At 43.6% G+C, this 14722-nt stretch overlaps 2 protein-coding genes across 3 annotated transcripts; both read right to left on the reverse strand.

The window, feature by feature from the left end:
• Nucleotides 1-58: 58 nt before the first annotated feature.
• LOC130535705 (dynein axonemal heavy chain 7-like) lies at nt 59-5461 on the reverse strand. 2 transcript variants are annotated; one of them, XM_057050916.1, is made up of 15 exons: nt 5062-5461; nt 4210-4296; nt 3999-4098; nt 3782-3902; nt 3645-3687; nt 3239-3419; nt 3074-3146; nt 2799-2924; nt 2495-2611; nt 2192-2369; nt 1937-2116; nt 1296-1568; nt 988-1085; nt 837-912; nt 59-765 (listed from the first exon to the last, which is right to left on the reverse strand). In XM_057050916.1, the coding sequence occupies exons 1-15, from the start codon at nt 5125-5127 to the stop codon at nt 523-525; spliced, it is 1962 nt and encodes a 653-aa protein (XP_056906896.1). In that variant the 5' UTR covers nt 5128-5461; the 3' UTR covers nt 59-522. The 2 variants fall into 2 exon arrangements, with proteins under 2 accessions (XP_056906896.1, XP_056906887.1); XM_057050907.1 differs by having other exon boundaries at nt 988-1115; nt 5062-5459.
• A 265-nt stretch (nt 5462-5726) lies between these two features.
• Nucleotides 5727-14353, reverse strand: esyt3 (extended synaptotagmin-like protein 3). Its single transcript, XM_057051042.1, is given in 26 exon segments — nt 5727-6305; nt 6634-6683; nt 6769-6874; nt 6968-7099; nt 7176-7274; nt 7352-7716; nt 7821-7970; nt 8540-8626; nt 8714-8785; nt 9882-9929; nt 10004-10066; nt 10236-10325; nt 10406-10454; nt 10629-10708; nt 10820-10884; nt 10887-10995; nt 11173-11293; nt 11370-11404; nt 11406-11426; nt 11497-11532; nt 11534-11584; nt 11678-11747; nt 11821-11897; nt 11998-12132; nt 12509-12550; nt 13659-14353. Coding segments are annotated over 26 exon segments (2541 nt in total). The 5' UTR covers nt 14007-14353; the 3' UTR covers nt 5727-6265.
• Between the last annotated feature and the right edge of the window lie 369 nt (nt 14354-14722).

Here is a 14722-nt window from a genome sequence, read left to right on the forward strand (position 1 = left end):
AAATGCATCAAGATGTACATTGTGGTCTTTATGGAAGACATAAACATTCTCTCCTTTTTGATGTATAGACTGTTTATAACGCATCATTTATGAGATGCTACCTGACAGGATAAATCAAAGGAAAATGTATCGCACCCATCAAGTAGAGTTCTGGCAAAAAAAGTGATTTTAATATAAATCCAAAGGTTTAAGACATTTATTTTAACTGTTTAAAATAAATTTGATACAAGTTGATGTGTGTACTGGAACTTGTTTTGGTACATAAAAATCATATTTCAGAACATTTCCCTTTGATTTCCATTGGCTTTTCACCTCACTTTTGGTAAATCTAAATGAGTTTTCTCCAGATATTTCGTCAATTTGAATTGGCTTGCCTTTTAAAATGGAGCTGGGCTTTGTCACATTTTAAAATTGTCCACTTTTATGTGAAGCTCTCAGGGTTGAACTATTTTTGTTTTTGCTTCTCAGTGACAGTTTAATTCAGTTTCAGTTTCACATCTGAACCCCGCCTGAAACACAGGCCTAAGGAGGCGACGCACCCTTCATCCCGCTCTGATACTGCTCGATTGTAGTATTCATGATGTGCTTGTGCTTCTCAAAGATGGGCGGCAGACTCTCAAACAGCTGGTTGGTCTGAGCATTTAGCTGCAAATGGGATGGTGACAGGCTGACAGAGTCCATCAGGAAGCGCAGTTGTTTGTTCGAGTCCAACAATCGTTGGTGGAACACGGGCATCTCTGTGGTCTCCACCTCATTGATGAATTCCTACATGGTGAAAAGGGAGCGATGTTATGCTGGGCATTGGAGCCACGAACGTTTACCAACTCAATCCTTACCTTAAGCTCCATCAGCTCCTGCATGTCAGATGGTATGATCATCTTCCGTGAGATGTTCTCGAATTCATCACAGAGCCTGAGGAGAAACAATTCTTAGCTATACAACCCTGTTTCTGATGTAGCTGGCATTGTGATGAAGGTTGATACGAACTTCTTGTTGATGTCTTGATGATCCTGCAGTATCCGAGCCGTCAGTTTCTGCTGCAGGTCCTTTGTCCGTTCAACTAGAGCGTTGACCAGCTTGTGGGACTGCACCTCAAACATACCGTACTGAACCACCTACAGCTCAGAATAATGTTGAATAAACATCACATCTGAAATCACTAAGAATTTATAGTCCATCGTGGGAAAAGAATAATAGTTACTGAAAATAAAACAGAAATAAACCTCCAGCAGTTGTCGTCATTTGCATGATTAAGACCCACTTTATAGCAACATGCAGTAATTACACTTAATTACCTCAGCTGATGTGTACTGGATCTGCTCTGCCAGATTCTGATAGTGGACAATGTTGGCCAGTATTTCCTGAAAGGTATACGGCCGACTGAGGAAATTCTTCACGTCCTCCTCGGCTTCTCCGGACACCAGCGTAGCGTATTTATCATAATCTGTGATGCACTCCCTGGGCTTGATGGACTCTGTCGAGACCACCTCGCGCACCTCCTCCATTTGTGCCTGAACAACCTCCGACTGGATTTGGGGCTTCAGGTTTCTTTCAAAGTCAAGATCTGTCTACAAAAGGGGGGTGGGGGGGACAAATATTTAAATATTTCCATAGAAATTCTTCCTTTACATTTAAAATAAGAACTGAAAAAGTGATGCAAACAGCACGAGTGCAGTAAAAAGAGATCTCACTGATCCACAACCAGTGAGTTTGAATCCGATGGTTTGATGTGGATCAGTTATACCTGAACTTTTACACAACGCTGCCTGAGCTGCAGGATTGCGCAACAGTTTTCGCTGAGCAGTGTAGGGCAACGTGCAATGTTTTTAATGAAAGGGTAAAACCAAGATTCATCAGTGAATATACTTTACTGAGTGGGTATTTGTTCTAATAAACTTGAACTATGACTTTGTCATTCCTACATTTGCCTTCTCACCCAGTCAGGCAGCAGAAAGGTGTCCACACGAGGCACCGTGCCGGCAGAAGAAAGAATCAGCTCAAATACATTCAGGAAGGCCTCCTCGTACAATCTGAATTCAGGATCAATCCGGATCTCGTTGTCTTTCAGAACCAAATGCAGCACAAAACCAGGGTGCCTGTAGGCTCCCCCTGACGACTACACGACACAGAGAGACTGAAATGTTAGTTCCCCACTTGAGTCATCCTGCTAAAAGGTGTCGGGGTCTCCTACCGGGGAAATGAGGCTCGTGTAGTCCCTCAGAGAGAACAAGGCAAACTCCTGCAGCTGAGAGGTCATCAGCACAGCCAAAGAGTTGAAGAAAGACTGAAGATTTGTCGGTTCAGACGAGAGCGGCACAAGCAATTTTCTGCTCGCTTCGTAATAGATATCTTGCACATCGAGGAGCCAACTGGGGAGCAAATCAAAGAGACCATAATGTTTCTATATGAGAAAAAAGGCAGAGTGACTGTAAAAATCACGTCATTCCTTTGTTAATTTAATATACATGTAACACTTCTGTGTGTACGGACTCACTTGTTGAGGATTCTCTTGACGCGATCAACACGAAAGGAGACCATCGTCTGAAACACGGAGAGTTCTATGGGGTCTTTTCTGTTGTGGAAGTCCTCCACGTCGATCACACGGAGATCTCTGCGAGCAGATGAGCAGAGCCATAAGGCACAAACATACCTTACAGGGATGTGTACCATCCAGAGCGAACTCTCCAGCTGTAAACATAGAAGCTTTAAACTTATAGATGCACGATGGCTGCTTTTTAAGCCAGAATAGTGCCAAATCAACCCAAATGAAGGGTTTAACAAAATAATGTCAGACTCACTGGTATTTGTCGTACCACAGGCTGAGGGTTTTTTGTGTGACAGGGTTGAAAGCATGAAGGCTCTCCATCAGCTGGGCCTGGGCCTCGATAAAGGCCCCCCTCCAGGGTTTTGGATACACCTGCAGCCTTAAAAAGGCACATTGAAAGATGGCAGATCGGTCAAGAATCGTCAGGAACACACTGAAACGCCATATTTGATTTGGCGAGTTCACCCTGCTTTAAACCTTGCGAAAGAAAGCAGCGACATGGAAAAGATGCACGTTCATTTAACTTACTCCAGTCTATGAGGGGGCAGGTCAATGGCTTTTTTCTCCTCATTTATCTTTGAGCATTTGAATGTATATTCCACTGAAATCACATTTGAAGACAAAAAATGCAAATGAATCCCAGTGACATCATTTCACAAACACCAAAGACTTTTATGTTAATGGCGGACGCACCACTTGCTCTTTTGACAGCCAGAAAGTACTGATCATTTATCTCCCTGAGCAGCTGCTCCAGTGGTGTGCTCAGTTTTTTCAGGTGTGTGGGAACCATCTGCAGTATGTTCTTCAGTGACGAACGCTCCAGTGGAGCCATGCTTATCAAGTCCAACCCTTTCTCAATAAACTCTTTAAATTGCTGATGGGAATCAATAATAGAACATACTTTCAAAACTGAAAAAAAATACTATTATACTGGGTTTTTAGTGATATCCCATGGTTTTTGATCATTAGAAGTCTTCCATATGCATCAAAAACTGTTGGAGAGTGAGTTGATGTATTTATTTCTTACAAAACCAAGAGGATTATTTAACAAAAAAATATGCAGGAACAATTTACTGGTCGAGTGTGTGCTGTCTTTTACCCCATCGTACGGCAGAAAGCCTTCATCCTCCTCGGTGTTTTGGCTGAATAAAAGAAAAGCAAGCAAAGTTTGCAATTGTTAATCACTACACGGGCTCCACACAACCCCAGGATAGAGGGTAAAACGTAGATAATTACCACAGCTTTTTAACTACAGCATCATAGAGGCTCCTCTGCTTTCTCCTGTAGGGGCTGCTGTGGGATTCTGAGCTCCAGGTCTGGTTCTGGGTCATGTTTCCGCCCTGGTTCATGTTCTGACCTTTCAGTTGGCACAAACAGGCTTAAACATCAACTGCATCATCTCTGGATAGTTAAACGTAATGATTGAGCTGCACCATGGATCAACTAAACACACCTTTCTTAGCGGAGCGAGTGCCTTTTTGCATTATTGCAGGTGGAATAAACAACTTTTTTGCCATATCCAGCCATGGTTGATGCACCTTGCCCTGTACAGCCTGACATAAATCATCCATTAACCTGGTATTAACTTTCAGGATATAAAGTGTTTAAAGCCACTTGTAAAAGATACCAAAAACAGGACAATTTCATAGAGTACCGGTACTTACAGTACACAACTGTGTTTGGGACTGTTTAAAGCACTCAGGAACTTTATCACACTTCTTTTCTTTATCTGCACCATATTGTTTTGGCATCTGAAAACACAAAACCAGCAATTATAACGTGACATCCCTGCATTTTCGCACAGGGACAAAAAGTATTACTCATAACCATACATCCTACTTTTCACACGAAGAAATATCATGATTGATAAACATGTTTTGTGTGCCTTGTATTACATGTGTCATCGATATCGCACCTTGTGATATTTGTTATTTCTTTCCGTTGTTGCACACTGTGGTTGAAACTAATTGATGGCAGTAATATAGATCTCAGTATTAATACAATGTAACAAAGATGTAACACAGTATGTTGCTTTGATTTATAGTGGCTTTGATCTTTTATTTTGCGTAAGTAAAGTCAAACTCTGTGATGGGCCAAGGGTCGAGGCCGGTTCTTGTCCAGGTCGCGAGATGAGAACAGGAAATGTGTATCAGCGTGCATCGTCACGTCCGGTAAATGTAAAGCATGTAGGACACCGAGATATCGCACACAAGAGCATAAAGTTGGTGGTCCTTTTGAAGCCCTTTGAAGCCTTAATCATATTGGTGGATGTGGCTAGTTCGATTTGGTGCCTTGCAAAATTGAAGGTAATCTTTCCTGAAATAGTCAGCTTTCAGTTTACGCCGGAAATAGTTACATTAAATTTACAGTCGAAAATCTCCAGATGGGGAACAACTCATTTAGCAAAGTGTATTTGACATACTATGTGTTAAAGCATGTTTTTGTACATGCAAAACTGAGAATAGGACAAAACATATTTTCAATGTGTGCAGAATTATTATAATTAAAACAGATACCTGTTGCACTTTGGGTCGCAATAATGCATCCATATTCTTCTTTTCCTCCCTTTTAGAGGAAGTCATGTTTTTTTTTTCCAAATTAAGTTTTCATATATCACCATCTGGAACAAGTAAATGCCAGTATTTGGTGTAAATTTAGAAGCTGCTTTTATTCTGTAATGGAAACCGCAAGGATGACTTTTCCTCTGTTGGTGTGCCGTTGCTAAGGCTGTTGCTAAGGAAGTGACCAAACTAGCGACAAAACTATGTTAATGTCTCTCCGACACAAGTCACAAATTAGAATTTTGCTTCCAGTTTCTTGGGCCAGTGAGGTCAAACGCCGATACTTTTTTAACAAACGTGTCAAACTCAAGGCGCGTAATCCGGGCCTTGTACTACAATTCCCATAATGCACCGTTACAAACGCAATATTTGCAACGTCATTCCAGTACTTGAAATACAGTATTTTACTTTTTTTTAAAAAAAAAGAATGTTACATATGTTAATATTATTTGTATTATAAATACAAAGTGTTTCATATTTGCTAAATTGAAAACAAACCTGATTAAATCTGAAATTTACTTAGATTTATTTAGATCTACTGTATGTTAAACACTGTATTTGGCATAAGACTGAAACATACCTCTTGATTTTACGTGCAAAATGGAACTCAGAACATGACATTTATTATAATTTCTTTAATCCAAAATGTTTGGTGTGACAATAGTTATGGATATTTTAAAATATTGCCGATAGTATTAATTTGGAATTACAGTTAGCCACTCACAAAGAAAAAGATTTCTAAAGTTCTCGAATTTAAAATTGGTGTTATTCAAATAATTCTGAAATTATACCTCTAAACTGTTCTTTATTGCACTCATTACGCTGTGATGATCCTCATCCATATTTGTGGTAACAGAATCCGTAGTTTCTCATTTCGTTTGCAGCTTTTAATTGTCTCCCACAGAGCTTTATCTTTCATAAATAAATTTGGGCCTCTGCATGTTATATTTATGCAGATAAATATTCAATTGTGCCAGTAAACACTCAATACTCTCTTCTTTACCTTCCTTAATATGTTACATTAAAACTATTTACATAAAAAGAAGCACAAACCCAAAAGCTAAGATATCCACAAAACCCCAACACAATGAATCCAGGGTTTGGAACATTCAGATGGACAGAGCTGATCTTCGAGGTGCAACACAAGAGTCACTGCACACTAGCCAAAGGTCTTCAGTCCGGGCAAGGTCAGCTCAAACCTTAAAAGAAAAGAGAACTAACATGTTAATTTTTAACTTTGCAGACATGCATTTCTCAGCACGATGACCCAGGCTCCTCGCAGAATAAACCACGTGAGACCAAGACAGAAGGGGTTAGCTTAGCTTTAGCGTAGAAGAGCAAATATCAGTGTTGAAGGCCTTTTGATTCATCTCTGATTCCCTGAGATTCCCCCTAAGTGACACTGATGACTGATGGTGTGAACGTTTGGCTGTTGACCAAAACTAGATCATCTTAATTGGACTCATAGAACTTTAGAGGGTTGCAGTGGTTGGATAAAGTGCGTGTAGCATGAGTTTGAGTCCGTACCATTGCGTGACGCCTTTGGAAACATCCATCTCTGAGAAATCAATCAGTACCTGTGGACAAGAGCAGAGCGCGAAACAATATTTCCTCATGCTGTGCTGCTGATGCTGAGCCTTATGGAGCCAACGCTGCTCCTACCATGCCGATGTCCTTCCTCTCTCGGCTGTAAAACATCTTGTTGTTTTTCACGGACACGTCCAACTTCCTGGTTTGGACTTCCTGGAGTGAAACATCAAATTCAAACCTGCAAAAGGAAGACTCTGTTAAACACTCTGACCATCAGCGACAGATATTCCCAGTAAAAATGTGCGATGCAGATTAAGCACATCGATCTTACTTCTCGTTGAAGACGGGGTTGACCGTCCTCTTCTTCACATGTGTCTTTTTGCGATGTCTCCAGGACTGATCTGGGAGCAAATAAAGGCGGGCGTACGAGTCCGTGCCGTTCTCGGTGCAGGGGAACAGGTTCCTGAGGAAACAGAGGGACCATAAAGACCTGCGCACATCCTTTTAGGAGCCAAACAGAAAAGAGATTCGCCAGAAACCTGCAGGCATCAACCACGATGATGAGTTTGTTCCTCAGGGTGGCGTAGCGTATCGTCAGGTGGATCTCGCCAAAGGAGCCCTGATGTCTCCTGATGGCCCTAAAACCAGGATTCCACATTTTATTCAGATTTATTTTCCTTCCTGATGCAGGAAACCTGCAGATCGACAGACTCACTCCGGGTACGGGGCGCCTTCTGAGACATCGAAGCGAGACGAGGCGATGGAGTTCTCCGACAACAGGCTGTGGGAGTCGAACCTGCGCATGGTTGATGCTGAAGAGGCTGTGGGGTAGGTGTCGAGGGCCATCATGGAGCCCCGGTGGGACGCCGCGTACTGTCCATTCAAGCTGTTCTGTGACGGTGTACCTGAGAAGTGAGCGGCCGTGACGGCGTTGGAGGTGGGTAGTGTGGGTGTGGATGTGGCAACAGGGGGAGGGGGTTTAAGGAGCTGGCCCCCTTGGTTGGTCTGTGGGGCCACGTTGGGTTGAGGAGGCTTAGGGTTGACAATCGCCTTGGGCGGAGGTTTTTCCACTGAAAGCACCTGTTTTGTGTTTGAGGAAGATGGAATTAAATAGATTTAAGTCTTTTCTTTTTCTTTTGGATTTAAAAGTTTCATAGTTGCACATTGTTCATGCACTCCCTCACCCTGAGAGTGACTTTCAGCTTGATCTGGCTGTTGGCGCCGGATCGCTCCAGCAGGAACCGCTGGTCCAGAGCCATGTTGGAGATGTTGAGGAGGCGATTCAGCGGCAAGCTCAGCGTCCCAAGCAGTGTTTTCTTCTCGTGCTCTTTGATCTGGACCACAAAAACAATAAATCCGACTGTTTTAGAGCCCCATAAAACCTGTGGAGACTTTGACGCCAGAAGTCAAATTCAACGCAGTTAAAATGTGAAGGATTTATTGTTTAACATCATATTAAAGGTTACTGTTCTCAATAAATATACAGTATTTATTCATTTTTCACTCTTTATACAGCTGTGGTGATATATGACTTCAGCTGCTCAAGAGCCTGAGGTCATTTTAAGATAGATTGGGTTTTAAAATGAGAGGTGAATAAAGGTCAGAATTGTAAATGTAGCACAATCTGTTTTCTATTGTGTGAATGGAATCAGCAGAGACATTCAGGAAACACGAGGTCACCTATTAGCTTTTAAAATCCTGCATCTCTCCTGTAAGTTTTCACTTCTCAGTCTGTCTTTACGGCCTGTAAACTGCACGCCACAGAAGAGCTCTGACTTTTCAGAAACCAGGGCTGCGGTAATCTTTGCAAATAAACGAGGTTGCAGCCACAGTAAAATATCAAAAGGAGCCGCATCGCCAAGCAGACGTCACTTTGTGTTATGCACAATATTAAACAGCGAACCTGAACGCAGAGCTGCTGCTTTTTGACACTGTGCACAAAAAAGGTGAAGCCCTCCTCCCACGCAGGGTCTTTAGATGAATACACCACCTATAAAAGGGAAGACATTTCACTGCAGAGTCTGATAAACACCATATTAGCACGCAGGAAGGTGAGTCATTGGTTATCAGACGCTACCTTGCTTTTCTGAACATCATCATCAACAGAAAGTTCCACATAGCTGTTGGGGGCGGCAGTCCTCTTTGTGAACTGGAAATAAGATGCATCACCGATGGAGGGTTATTTGGTTTACACTATTTAAAATCTCCCAACAGTCTCTGGTTTTCTCCATCTTCACACAACAGCACCATTAAGGACGGATTTCGATACCTTTTGTGAGATATCACATTGTGTACAGGTAAATCTGTCGGCCATTTGTGTCAATATGCTGCATTTTCAGGACCTCAAAGCGTTTATTTTAATATCAATGATCAACAGAAAAAGAACTCTGAGACTTCCAAACATATGCTGGTTGATCAGGGTATCATTTCCATCCTATAATTAAGTCACACAGTGAAACTGAAACATGTATTTTTTTCTAACAGCACGTGAGAATGTTAAAGTTAAAGTCACAAAACAAAGTTTTCTTTGTTTTCCTACCTGGAAATATATAAAAATTTTATTCAATTTTATTTTCCAGCCATTTCAGAAAATCAATGCTGTAGTTTTGCAGAATCACCAGCAGATAGAGCTCTTACACAATAAATGCTGTTTAGGAATCATATTTGAATTAAAACCTATAAAAGATCTTTCATATTATCGGTTGTAGTCATTAAATGTATATTTTTAACAGCCACTACCTTTTTGGGTCATGGAAATTATTCAGTAATATTTCTAACAAGACATATTCATGCATTTTTTCTTTCATACGATGAAAAATTTAAAACAATCCAGTCAAGAGAGATTTTGTACAGGAGGAATATCAGCTGTTAGGGACACACCCACAGAGAACAACAGGCACGCACTGGACAAGCAGGAAATACCAGTTACTCTTATAACAACACACCTGGAAAACGAACAGGAAAAGAAATATGACCCAAGTAAGGCCTCTGAAAGGAGCTAAACAAAGCACAGCCAGTTGTTGTCACGTTACATATGATTGAGCCTAAAATAGGGAGGAAATTTACATGTATTTTAGTTTGTCTCTGGTTTATTTGCCTGCAGGTTTGCAGGTTTTAACTCAACCCCAGCATATAGGGCCTTACATGGGGTCCCTCAGGGTCCCCGAGATTAGATCAACTCCTTGGAGGCACCTGCTGTGGATCAAATCACAAGCTTTGGTTCTGTGTGTGTGGGTTGATTTTACCTGGCCTTCTTTTTGTTTCTTCTGCTTGTGGATTTCATCCGGGTCTTTCTGGAAGCACACACAAGACCCCAGATCAGCACATCATCTGCCCGCCTCAGTGGGCCCGCTACGACGTCACCTACCGGCACGTTTGAAGCGCTGTCCAGATAAACCGCCAGCATTGCACAGGCGAGACCGTCTGAAGACTGAAAAACAAGAGGCGACCACATTCTATCACGCAGAAATCATTCCAGTCTTTCAATTTTATGACCTTGGAATGCAGATAAGCATAAAGAGTTGGCGAGTTTGGGGCCAAAGGAACCACATTTGTTTGTTTACGACGCGCGACATTTGTTTAAAGAGTAAAAGGTTCACCTCTGTCAGCAGGCTGGGATCAGCATTGAGGGAAAGCCACTGGAGCTTTAGGTGGACTTCTCCATGGGGGACCCCCTCCAGCTCAAACCACTGCAGCAGGTCACATCAAGAGCATTTCAACAACAACATGAGCCGTTCGCGTGTCTGTGTTCACTGAAATCAAAGCTCACCTTGTCCATTTCCTTCTCCTGCTTCACATCTCCAAAGTCTAGATTAAATCTAAAATGAAAGAGGTTTCCTGAAAACTGAGAAACTTTTTTTATTTTTAAACTCACGTCGGTTGTCTCGAGAAAGCCACTTAATGTCTAGATGTTTATGAGCGTCTCAGTAAAAACAGCCAGTGAATACAATCATCAAACTGCAGTTTTTGGATGATATTTGATGGTTTCTAACCGTCCCATGAAGTCATCTTTATCCGTATCCTCGTCATATAGCTCCAACTCCAACTCTTGGGAGGCTTCATGGACAACAAACTACACACAGAAACAGAAAATATATTGGCTTAATGTGTTTGTGTTTAATTTTTACTAGAAACAGAAACTTGTAGACCTGCATTAAACCAGTCAAAGACGGCAGCTCTCTACCTCGTACACTTCATTCCACTTGGGGTGCAGATTCTCTTTGATGGTCTTGCTTTTGACATTGCGGTGCCGACTCTGATGGTAGCGTAAGGGTCCGACTTGCCCTTCACTAAACCCATCATGTACGTGTCTTTGGCCACCAGGTCCCTGCCCTCCAGCAAGTGGACCCTGACCACACCCTGCACAGCAGACCAAATCAGCAATTGCCACATTTGGAATCGAGATTTAATTTAAAGAAATCCCTCGAAATTCCAAGAAATATTACGTTCATTTGCAAGATGATCTGTCCGTTAGAAGGACCCAGAATAAACCAGGGTGGAACTTTCAATCCCACTTGGTTCCTGTGTGTTACGTACGCGAGGTAGCGGGAATCTCATCTGGTCCACTTTGACCTGGTCTATGAGGGGCACACACATGCGGTTGGGCAGCACCATGAGAGAGGCGATGATGTCCATGATGGCCTCCTCAGACAAGGAACTGGAGGCAAGACGGAGGGACTTTACCAGGGGTCCAAACGAGGAAAGTTCAGGCGCCTGCCAGGCGGATACACCACCTGAAGGCGGGGGTGTCCAAGAGTTGGTCCTCACACGGTCCAGTTGATTTCTAATTTCTGGGGAAACACAAAAGTTACAGGAACGACTTCCAACGACGGGACGATGACAAGATGGGTCGCTGCTTACTGGGCGGCGAATGAAAAAGAAGGTGACTCCTCCAACGCAGCGGCTCTTCGATGAGAGGCTCCAAGATGACGCGCAGCATCCCCGTCAGCTGCAACGATCGGCACAAACACATGACACATAACACATGCAACACATGCCGAGCACCTACGAGGAGGAGCGGTTTCGTACAACAGGCGCCCACTTTTAAGCCTTTGACTCCAGCTGTGATCGGCTCCTTCACCACGGCGTCGATGTCCACGTCGCCCAGGTAACTGCAGGGGTCAGGACAGCGCAGGGGTCATGCACGGGAACCAGATCTGAGGGGAGAAATGTGTCTTTACCCACCTTATATCCAGGTCCAGAACCACCTCCCGCTGGTCCACTTCGTGCGTGTACGCCTTCATCCCTTTAATCTTCAGCGGCTGAGAGCAGAAACACGGGTGGAAAGAACCATCTTTAGAGCCATCGGACGCGGAAAAGATGGCGTTCATTTCAGCTCCTTGCAGATTCAAACGAACTCACGATGTTTCCAAAGTGGATCTTTGTAAAAGCGAAGGTTTTAAGCGCAGGGCTGGAGAGCCTGACGGCCGGCTGGATGTTCTCCTTCAGGAACTTCTCCATGTACATCCCAAAGAAGGGCCAGGCCTGCTCCAACACCTGGACATTGCAATCAGAGCGGAGCAGTACCACGGTCTCATCAGCATTTATTACAGGTAACACCTCACAGCCCCGAGAACAACAGGGGGTGTCCAAACTAGTCTGTAAATCCTAAAGAGCGGCTCAGATCAGCATTCTCTTGGCTGATCTTCAGGTAGAAAGGGAGCAATCAAACAGGTGAAACCCGCTCCCAGCAGGTAAGTGGATCCAAAACATCCCTTTGTGTCAATATTTACAGTATTAATACAGTTATTCTCACTCTGGTGCCAATACTTATTTTTTTAAAGATGCAAAAGACATCAGCAATTTTGAATACTGACCTCCAACATAATGTCACCAAACATAGAAAAACGGGTAAATCAGGTCATTACTGTACCTTGTTAACCCAGTCAACCTTCTCCACCTCAGGGAAGTGAACCTGCAGGGGGTCACAAGCATTAAAGGTGAATTTCTGCTCAACACAACCAACACAGCAGCATGTGCAAACTGTTGAGAATTGTCTTTATCTTGTTATGTGTTTCACCATATGTTTCTGTCTTCTCTTAGAAGTTAGGCAAGGTAGACTCATTAGCAAATGAAATAAAGAACAGAGACATTTGCAGGATTGTTGTTTGTTCTACTGTTATCTTAGGAGCCAGTCAGGCAGGAGCCAGTCAGGCAGGGGGTGTCAAACACTCATTGTAAATGCGACATCAGGGGGGTTGATGATGATCACATTTGCATGAAGAATGGGAGCTGGCCACCTGGGAAAACAATGGAAGAGAAGAACTCTACCAACACCAAGTGGGACTGGAGGAAGAGGACGGGGACATCTCAGCGGGGGATCTGGATTGGATTGCATGGACATTGTGAATTTGCATGTGTGTGACTATAAAGGACTGGGCCCAGGGATAGTTAGGTTGTCAGACTTCGTGCCCTGACGATTAACTCTGTTGTTGCTAGGGTGATGAACTGGCCCGGAGCTCTGTAATATTTGTATCTGGAATTGGTTCTATTGTCAAATACATTTTGAAATTGGTACTTTTCTTCTCGAAGTCTTCATTCAACGAACACGCGGATCGGCAGCTACATACGGGAGGTATTGCGATCCAACAAAACCCAGAAACCAGCTGAATTAACCAAAGACACTGGGTTGGTGCCCAGAACGATGAGCTAAGTCTTTATCTTTAGATTTCCCTACAAAATAAAATGGAATTACAAATGTCAGCGAGGTATTCTAAAGTTCGGTAAATCGGTCCTCAACCTGTCACGTGGTGCTATAATAATTGTAGCCATGGTAACACGGTGTCGGAGAGCTTGAGCCTTCACGGCAACAGAAATGTCTGCATTTGTAATAATCATGCAAGAAACAGGTCCAACATCTTTCCATCAGAAGCCGAATCGCAGTGCTGCCGGCGTTCCCTGGAGCAAGGCAGCAAAACTTCAGCTTCAGGCCCAGCTCACACACACACACACACACACACACACACACCACACACACACACACACACACACACACACACCCCAAACAATGGTTCCGTACACACCCACGAAGCCATCTGAAGGGCGCTTCGCAGCTCCTTGTGGACCACCTGCGATTCATTGTCGACGAACTCGATGGCGGTTCCGATTCTGCTGTCTTTCCACTGGCGATTCTTCTTCCACCAGGTGACCATGACCATGCAGAGCAGAACCCAGCTGACACTGAAGCCCAGGTACCCGGACAGGTACACGGGGTACAGCAGGAACGCGGCTCTCCCGAAGTACATGAGCAGCTCCATCAACAATCTGTTGACGGCGGAGGGGCTCAGCTTCTCCGCGCTGCCGCCGTGGGTCGGCAGCCCGGCCGGGAGCAGCGCGTCCTCGCTCGGGTCCGTCTGACCTGCGGCTGCCATTAGGCGGAACCCTGGTTGGAACCTGATCCCCGAAGTTCCACAAGGCTGTTTCCCGTCTTCTACAGCTTCTTCCTTGTCAACACAGGTGGGGGTTTTTCGGTTCCACAACCATCAGACGGAGGTGAAGTTGTAAAACTTCCGCATTGAACTTCCAAAAGACGGGCGCACCTGAGCTGGAGGGTGGGGAATGCGGCGAACATCCACCCCAGCGAGGAATGTGAGTGTGTGGCGAAGCACCGGCTTATGGTTACCGTCCCCCCGCGTAGTTCAGCAAAATAAAAATAGTAAGAAGATTTCTGTGATTTAGTTTGCTGACGATTTTAATTTTTATTAGTTATTTTTTGAGGAGGGGATCTGTGAGGTTGTGGTGCGCCAACCAAAAGGAAAACTCTTTCCACAGATGCTCTCAGACTGTTTCCGTAGAAAATATGTTTATTATTAAACTTTGTGTATGTTTACTTTTACACACACACAAACACACGCCATCACCACCGGTAATTGAGTTGTAATTCCTCCATATTACCCGCAGGTGGTGCCAGAGGACATATGTGCTTTTGATAAAACTTCTAAGTTTCTTCCTGACCATTTGGATACCTTAAGAATCTTTTTTGTTTATATTGTTTCTTTAAAGCAGTAATAAACATTGTCCTGCAAGGTATAAATACAACTCTACATGTGATTTGCGTGTTTGTGTTATTTTTTTTAAAGAAAAGATG

The sequence above is a fragment of the Takifugu flavidus genome, chromosome 1 (assembly GCF_003711565.1).
Source record: "Takifugu flavidus isolate HTHZ2018 chromosome 1, ASM371156v2, whole genome shotgun sequence".
NCBI classification, from domain to species: Eukaryota; Metazoa; Chordata; class Actinopteri; order Tetraodontiformes; family Tetraodontidae; genus Takifugu; species Takifugu flavidus.

Coding starts and splice junctions, on each gene's coding strand:
- LOC130535705 (XM_057050907.1), bottom strand. CDS start 5,127: ATGACTTCCTCTAAAAGGGAGGAAAAGAAGAATATGGATGCATTATTG. Junction 3,903..3,998: donor CACTCGCTCCGCTAAGAAAG/GTGTGTTTAGTT, acceptor GCCAACTGAAAG/GTCAGAACATGAACCAGGGC. Junction 1,116..1,295: donor TCCAGTACACATCAGCTGAG/GTAATTAAGTGT, acceptor TCTGAGCTGTAG/GTGGTTCAGTACGGTATGTT.